The sequence below is a fragment of the Passer domesticus genome, chromosome 2 (assembly GCF_036417665.1).
Source record: "Passer domesticus isolate bPasDom1 chromosome 2, bPasDom1.hap1, whole genome shotgun sequence".
Lineage (NCBI taxonomy): Eukaryota > Metazoa > Chordata > Aves > Passeriformes > Passeridae > Passer > Passer domesticus.
The window spans coordinates 50,705,662-50,714,645 of NC_087475.1; the positions used below are offsets into that span (position 1 = coordinate 50,705,662).

An 8,984-nucleotide genomic window follows, 5' to 3' on the forward strand; every position below is an offset into this window, starting at 1 on the left:
CTAGTATTCACTTTTTCACAACTTTATTTTTACAGATTGTTGTCACAGTTTTGGTTGTCTCTTTTCTTCTTGTCTTAAAAGACCTTGCTGAAGAATACTTTCTGGTTTTTCACTGGTCCAGCTAGCTAGTAGACAAAAAGCCATTTTAGAAACTACTTTACACCCCTCAACCGTATCTGCACTTCCTGTGAATTTGTCCTTTTTGTCCCAGTATTCCAGAAGGCCCTGCTTTCTCACCTGACTACTACTGTTTATAACTAGCTAAGGCAGAGCAAAGAGAAGATGGATACAGACTCATCTCAGCTGTGCAGAGTAAAACAGTGAGAAACAAGAGGCTGAAACACAGGGAAATATAACTTGATAGGGAAGGCACATAAAAATAAATTTTAAAATAATAAATATAGTAAAACACTAGCACAAACTGTCCAGGAGACTGTGGAGTTTGTCTTGAGAAATTCAGAACTTGACAGGTCGCTGAGCAACTTGTTTTGAACAGAGTATGGTTGGTCTGCAGAACTCAAAAGCCCCTTCCAGCCTATCTCATTCCATTCTAAATGATCATAAATTGTAAATCTGTATGTCTAAATGTTGGTTAATAGCAAAAACATTGCAATAGGCACTTCTAGGCACTCTACCTACGCAGCATGTGGTACAAGCTATTCTGTTTTCATTGCTGATACCACTGCTTCAGCCTACTAACTGAAAAAAAGCACAGAGCAGTTATCTTTAATATGAGTTTAGAATCCTACTTCTGCCAACAGAGTTACAGAGTCAGTAGGAAGATTTGATCTATCAGGTTTATGGACGTGCAGAAAGGGTAAGTGGGATAACACAAGATAAGGGTGAAATTTATTATAAAGTTATGTAGTAAATGCACAATTGAAATACTGTCTAAGCAGCCATTGTGCTTTTCTACTCTGTTACTTGCAGGTAAAAACAAAGTGAGGACAAAAACTGAAACAAAATAGGAACTTGACATTTAAGTGCAACTAAAGTTGCACAGCTTCTGCAAATAGTTAGGAACATCACATTTTAAATACTAAGGCATTATACTCAAGACCTCGATTTTTCCACGTTTTACTGCTGTATTTATATAAAAGTTGGAACCATGAAAACATAAAACTGGCAAAATGCACAAACATTTCCAGACTCTCAGATGCAGAAGTCAAGAGAGCTTTTGTGAGAAGAACCAACTGTTGCCATCCTCTTCTAAGCACAAATGTAAACCAAACACCCACATCGCTACATTTTATTGTACTTCTGGTGAATGCATTAAAGCATCTCTATATCACAACAAAACCACAGTTGAGAATTTCCTCTGCAAAAATGAAGTGTTCTTATGGCTTTAGGAAAGCACAAGAATTTTTGGCACTTTATTGAATTGAAAGCATTTTTCCCCTTAATTGTAGTAAGACATTGTGTAAAATGTAACTGATTGAATAATCATCAAGAAAGGGAAAATTATTCATTTCTTAAAGTATCCAATTCTTATTAATCTGTATTAAAATACAAATGCACAACATGCTTTTAATTCTTTACACATCATTTCTAGAAGCATGTAACAAAACCAAGTCTATTTGAGAAGTGAAATCCCTTTCTAGAAATAAGGGAACCACGCAAACAATATTTAACTGTTGGAGCATTATAAGGATATATTTCTCCATTCTTTCATCATGATGTTTATGGAATTAAAACAAAGGAATAATTTTTCAGTACATTTTAGAGACAGCATCATTTCAGTCATATGTAGCAGCTGTAAAAACTTTAGTTCTGTACAGCAGGTCAAAAAGCACACCAGGAGCATAGAGATAGCTGGAACTTACATAAGCTGCATTATTCTTCTTTACCAACTACTCCTCACTTAGAATGGCCACACTATGATCTTGTTCAAACAAGAGATGACCCATTATAAGAGACTTCCTTGGGAAAATCAAAATTTATTACAATTCTTTAACATCCTCAGGTTCTGTACTTTGGGACACCATAATAAAGGTCAAAGAATACAGCCCATCTCAATTTTTTTTTTCAAAAACATGAGAAAACTTATATCCCCAAAATTCTCATCCTTCCAGTTGTGTTCACTACTTTATGGTGTCTAGAAGAGCAACACTGACTCACAGTTAGTGCTGCTGTTCTTCAAAATGAGAGGTATATATTTTCACAAACCCATAAAGCAGTTGTCGAACTTAGCACTCAGTACACCCAGGCACTGCTGTACGTATTCAACCAGGGCATCTCACAGAGAGCAATGCAAAAAAAGCACTCAGAAATGTGGATGAACCAGCTGACCCAGGCTTCCTCTGAAACCAGTGAGCAAGAGCTTTAAAATGCTTCCAGCAGTGTCCTGAGGTGTGGATACTGAGACACTGATTCAAAACAGAATACTGTGTTATTCTGTGAAAAACATTTAACAGACCTGTTTGCATGATCTAAAAAGTTACTCATAACAGAAATGAGCTGGATCAATCTACTCTTCTAAATAAGCTGTTATACACATTTCCTTTTTTACAGTTTACTGAAACAACCACTGGATTCTACTGACTCTGCTGGTCCTTTAAGCAAGGAAAATGTCAAAGTGGGAAAAATTATTTCAGTGCAGCAAGATAATGTAAAAGGCACAAATAAATGTCACCTGTTTTCCCCTTTGTCTTCAAGACAGTAAGGATTTCCTTGTAACAAAAACAAAGAAACTGAGCAGAAATTATCATAAGAAGGACCAGAAGAGGCAAATTCATGTAGAGGAGTGAAATACATGTTTTTCATAGCTTTCAATTACTGAAGAAAATACGAAGACTGAGCTAAGGCAATCTTTCAACTATTCATATAAATACTACTCTAAATCCCAAAACAAGTGACAATTTTCCCTATGCAACATATTTACCTATTTAAACTCCATAAGATGGCTACATAGTTGGAGATATTTCAACCTAGAAGAAGCCATTCACGAAGTGCTCTCACAGTGGTCACCTACAATTCCTTCGTATTTATCCATGTGCTTATTCTTTGTTATGCAGCATCACAGGCTCAACATTCCCCCTTTGCTAGTTCTGTGAAAGGTTTTCTGGGATATTGTTTTCACAAAAAAGACACAAGCTAAATCCTGGTTTTCAACTTTCTAATGCTGTTTTCCAAGCATGTACACTATCTCCACTATTTTTCACTCTGCTTTTTAACTCTTAACCACAAAAGAGTTAAACTCCACTCCCTCACCTGAAAAAAAAAAGTAAGCTTAGCTAGGCATTTAAGAAGGACATCTGTGTTTCTCCACAATCAACATCCTTTCACACTAAGACAGTACCTCAGTACCTCATCTATGAGCGCTGCCTCCCAATGCACTTCATTTGTGCACACCAGGTTTTCAATTATTTTGATCACTACGGCTTTTCTTTCGGAAAGCTTGTGGGACAGAGTTTCAGAGTCCAGGCAATGAAAAGATCTTTTAGGAAGACTAAGGCCTGCTTCCAAGATACTTAATTCTTCTCTGTATTTGCCTGACACCCTGAAGTGAGGTGTTCCATAAATGGATAAAGACTGGCTGTATCCAGTTTCTGCCATTTGTTCTATGCTTTGTGAGCTTTATCGTCCCCATAACTTTCAAGTCACAGCTGTCAATGGTGTTTGTGAGCTAAAATAATTTTCTTTACGCAGCTGACTCTCAGTACCTTAATGGCTTTAAAAACTCAAAACCCCAAACCCCTCCAAAAAGTACGATCAAAGGCCTACAAATAATGCTTGAAGATAACTAAGAACCAGTAACTAAACACTATGGGGCAAAAGAAACTCAAGCCACAGCCAACACTCAGTAGTCCAACTCTGAAGCCAGTGCTTGAGCGTCACAGTCAGATGCAGTCAATTACTCTGTCCTTATCTGGATCCAACAAAGGCATGAGTGGAAATGTTATCTTATTCAGGAAGCAGGAATATTTCTTAGAACGTTTAAGATGAAGACAGGGAAGAGAGAACGAAAAAAGATGGGACATCAAGAAAAATATCCACCCATACTTTTTGTTTATCTACACTTCCTAGACAATCAGTTGTGGGTTGCAAGCCAGACTGAAGCAACATTATGAGAAAGAACAATCAGCTTGTGTTCTGATCTCTTCACTCCAAAAAATTTATATGCAGTCTTAATTTTTTTTTTAGAAGAAATTGGGAACAAGATACACAAACATCATATATATGGTAATTGATAAACACAATTTTCTTGCTTTCTCTCAGGAAAATCCCATAAGATACCCAGGACGAAGGGTAGCAATGGTCATGTCAGGCCCCCAGCAAAGGAAGGTCAAAGAGAAGAAGCCATTCCCTGTCATCACTGCACACAAAATGGAGCTTTGTAAATGCTGAATCATCAGCTCTTTCTGTATCAGAGGTAGACAACAATTCACTCTGTCAGACTGTAGAAGTGAAGGAGAAAAAAAGTTCTGTGACAATAACATAGCATTGTATGGTACACTTAACTCTTGACTTCAGTCATTACAACCAGCACTGCGTGCTGCACTGAATGACTGTCTTCTCTCTTGAAAACATCACTACAGACACGTGGCACATTTCCACTGCCACTGGAAATCTTTAAAGCTAAGAAAGAATATTCCTGTTTACCCTCAGCAGCCAGTTTCTGAATCTTCAAATAATTTTAACACATATGTACAAAGAGAGGTTCTGTACAGATTAAGGATTTACAAATTTCTGGACTTGTATTATAATAGAAACACTTTTGGATAGAGAAATCTGAGATATTTTTGAAAGACTTCACATACCTCTGACTGAGAAACACCCTTTTTTTCCATTAGCATCTGAATTTCTACCACAAAGACTGAAAGCCTTACATTTACAGCCTATATTTCAAAACCAGAGAAGACACAGTATTGTAAGAACATACTAAAAGCAAATGAACCTGCATTTAGTACACTTCCTTACTAATTACTGTTTATAAGGGGAATAAAATTATTGGTAAAAAAAACAAAACAGCATAAGCACTTGATGATAGCTCCAATTACAATCTAACAGTAAGAATCTATGCATCTTACAGGTCACTGGAATTTTTTTTTTAAAGATTTCACTACCATACCTAGCAATAATTTTAACACTCACAAAAGTGTATGCATAAGAGATAGTCTAAGACTCAACTAAAAAAAGTCAAATAACAAACAACAAACCCCAAGAAGAAACACTTGGCACTTGGCTAGATGTCTATCCAAATACATGTATTAAATGACTACCAGACACGAATATTGCAGTTTGTAGAGGCAGACCATAGGGTTTTCTAATGCTAAAGACTTCTAGAATGTTTTACAGAGCACAGCACAGAGTACTACAAGAAATGTCCATCCTTGCAATTAACTCAACAGGATTTTCCAAAAAATTAGTTACCAACTTCATTAGAATTTCAAATTACTATTATTGTTGTTTTAAACACAAGCAGGATATGAATAACTTATGACTAACAGCCCTGTTGCTACAGAGTTCACCACTGTACTGATGAGATTAAAAGAACAATGATTAATAATGCAAGGTGCATTCACATTCAACACCCACCTGTTTATTAGTTTTTTAAATATACTTCTCTCAGTCTAGATAATAACAATCCTGCTCAGTCAAGACTGGTAGTAAAGGAGGAAGCCTAACTGGTTTCAAGTGACCTTTTCTATACAGAAACAGTAACAAGAAAATCCTCGTGGAGTACAAATTCCTATTATCCATGATCATCTACAATAGCTACATCCATCACCAATGTGCAAAAGAGATGAATTTTAAACACACTTAAAATTGTACATTTGGCATTCCTTTAGGATTTTCTCCATACAACATAAACAGATAGGGATACAAGATATTTCAGATGAAAGAATGTCACTATTTCCTCCTCCTCAATTTTTACTTTAAAGGTGATCTTAATTTGTACCATGATGAGCTCATCTCACCATCTGGAAAGCCAGAAGAAAAAGTCAGATAATTAGAAATTTTTACTAGTTATTTATTCACTTGTTTTCTTCCAAACTGGAATTTAGTCTCTGAATTTCAAAATTAAAAAGAGGAAACTATAGCATGTGTTCAAGATGGGCTCCCAGGAAAGGTCATCAATTTTAACTCAGAGGCTGAGATTACAGACTTCTCAAATCACTCCACAGCAGCAATACCGTAAATTATTTGCCCCAGGAAACTATAATGCATAAAATGACCCAGAATAAAATAACCCTTTACTCTCCTGCAGATGTAGTTTGTATATTACAGCAACCACAACAACAAAAAACCCAAACAAAACGTTCTTCACACACAGAAATCTCCAGTTTCCAAAATATTTCAACAGCATAGTTTTAAGAATACAATTTTGCTGCTGGAAGTTTCAGAGCCCTTTGGCTTAAACACCATCTTTAACATTACCAACAGGCCTGCTGAAATCAACAACTGACCATTAATGCCATGCCCAAAATTGTCACTGAGGACACCATGCAGTGTTAGAGTATATATGATTCCCTTTCAGCCAGAGCTTATTTAGTGGGAGCATTGTTTTGTGTACTAGAACAAGCTTCCTTTCTCTAGCATGGGTTCCACCACACTAATAAAAACAGCAACAACCAATCATGCACACAGTGTCATTAATAAGTAGAAAAGTGCAGATATAGTAAAATTACATTATTTTTTTATGGTTAGCCAAAGAAGTATGAGACTACAACACAGCGATGCAAGCAGATCCATATATGTGCCCAAAGCCATCATGTACAGGTCCACACCTGGCACATGTTATATATAAATTAATGTTTTAACCACTAATTAATGAATTAAAACCCACCTTGAAAAATATCAGAGATTTCATTACAGTAATAGCCAGGCCATAACTATTCTCTTTTTACTGTTCGTTTTTCTTTCATACAGTATCTTTATGGGAGAGATGCCAGTACGGTCCGACATGAGGAGACCGAGCGCAGACACGCGTGGGGAAGGAAGGGGGCACTCTCCTTGGACAAGACGGAGCCTTTACTACACGAAAACGAGAGGAGACGGGCCCAAAGCTGCAAAGACTAAAGGTTACCTCAAATAAAAGCTTCTCACCTGATTCGTGACCTGAAAAGAAAGCAGAAAACAGAAGGTAGTTAAGACCCAGTCGGACCCACGGAATAACACCTTCCTCCATCCCTACCACCACCAGCCACCCCTCAGGAGGCGATGCGGTCCGGCGCGGCCCGGAGCCCTCTGCCCTCTCCCCTCCGCCACCCTCCCGCCAACCCCACAGCAGGCGGGCAGCGCCCCACTGCCCAGGCCGGGCACTCACGTCGGGGTTGGCCTCCAGGGGCAGCCAGCGATGGGGCTCCATGGCGGCGGCGGCGGCGGCGGCGGATCCCGGTGCGGAGCTGGGCGGACCCTCTCAGCGCGGCTCTGACAGCGCCTCACGGTGCCGCCGCCTCAGCCCTGACCCGGGGCCGCCTCACCGCGCCGCGCCTCGCAGGGGGGGCGGCCGGCGGAGGAAACACCCGCCCGGCGCCCGCCCGCACCGCCGCGCCGCTTCGCGCAGATGGCCGAGGCGGAGCGCCGGCAGTGGCCGCCGTCCGTCCCTGGAGCGCTCCGGGCGGCGATGCCCGGGAGATTCCCCTCTCCCCGCCCTCTCGGCTCCCCCGGCAATGGACTCTCCCAGCGGGGCAACGGGAGGTTCCTCTCCCGCGCCGCCGCCGCCGGGGGGCGCGGCCGCTCGGTGCCGGGGCACGGCGGGGGCTGGAGCCGGGCACGGCGGAGCCGCGGGAGCGCCCCGGCAGCCCGAGAGCCCGAAGCGGCCTCAGCAGCTGAGCTGAACCGCGGCGCGAAGGCATGGGCAGCGCTCAGCGAAATACACTCGCGGGGGACGGGGCAGGCCACGGGGCGAGGCGGGACAAAGGGAGCAGAGGAACTGCTGAGCAGCAGTGGCAGTAAACCCCCACTGCACGGAATCACGGAATAGTCTTGAGCTGGAAAGGACCCACAAGGATCATGGAGTCCAGCTGCCGGCCCTGCACAGGACGTCCCCAAGAGTCACACCATGCGCCTGAGAGCATTGTCCAGAATTCTTGAACTCTGCCAGGCTGGTGCTGTGACCACGTCCCTGGGGAGCCTCTTCCAGTGCCCAACCACGCCCTGGATGAAGAAACCTTTTCTGTTACCTAACCTAAACCTCCTCTGACACAACTTCAGGCGTTCCCTCAGATCCTAGCACTGACTGCCAGAGAGAAAAGTTCAGCGCCTGCTCCCCATCTTCATCTGGCCTGAGAAGACCTCAGTGTAGCAGGGTGGTGAAGTCCCCATATGTCTTGCTGAAAATTACTGCAAGATGTGTTAAACACAGTTAAAAACATTAATCTTCTATAGTTACAAATCCCATCATACTTCCCATCTCAGGACCATTAAACATGGCATTTCTTGGCCTTTTTGGCTAAGAAAAAGCATACTCTAATACATGCATACCATATACAGTGTGATTACATATATGTACACATACCAGACTTAGTGTTATGCCTTCTTTCAAGTTATTTCAGAAAGGCTAAAAATAAAGGAACACATAATGGCATTTGTGAGGGCACACTCCAGTACTGTGCCCATTCTGGAATCTGCCCTTCAGGAGGGACATTGAGGTGCTGGAGCGAATCCAGAGAAGGGCAACAAAGCTGGTGAAGGGACTGGAGAGCACATCCTGTGAGGCACAGCTGAGGGAGCTGGGATTGCTTAACCTGGAGAAAAAAGGATGCTTGGGGAGGACCTTATCACTCTCTGCAATTATTTGGAAAGAGATTGTAGACAGGTTTGGGTCAGCCTCTTTTCCACAGATAGGCAGACAAGCCAAAATCCATTCATATTTCACCACCTCCTGTTCCAAATTAAAAAAAATAATGCATATTTATTTGCCAATGAAAAAAAAAAACCAAAATATTTTAAAATTTTAGAAAATTATTATGTAATTACCTAACCACCAGGATATTAAACTTCAGCTCCATCTCCACATGTTGGAGATAGAAAGTAAG

The 8,984-nt window shown here is 41.2% G+C and overlaps 1 protein-coding gene across 4 annotated transcripts in view; it reads right to left on the reverse strand.

The window, feature by feature from the left end:
* The window catches only part of UCHL3 (ubiquitin C-terminal hydrolase L3), a 41,409-nt gene extending 33,958 nt beyond the window's left edge, over window positions 1-7,451 (reverse strand). For 3 of the 4 annotated variants that reach the window (XR_010356014.1, XM_064408565.1, XM_064408567.1), the window contains exons 1-2: window positions 7,271-7,451; window positions 7,051-7,062 (exon numbers count right to left, since the gene is read on the reverse strand). Coding sequence is in view for 3 of the 4 variants with exons in the window: in XM_064408565.1 (XP_064264635.1) it covers window positions 7,051-7,062; window positions 7,271-7,312 (54 nt within the window). In the remaining variant the exon portion in view is untranslated. Of the gene's footprint in view, window positions 1-6,790; window positions 6,944-7,050; window positions 7,063-7,270 lie in introns of those variants that run through there. The other variant, XM_064408566.1, reaches the window with a different exon arrangement.
* Window positions 7,452-8,984: the final 1,533 nt, after the last annotated feature.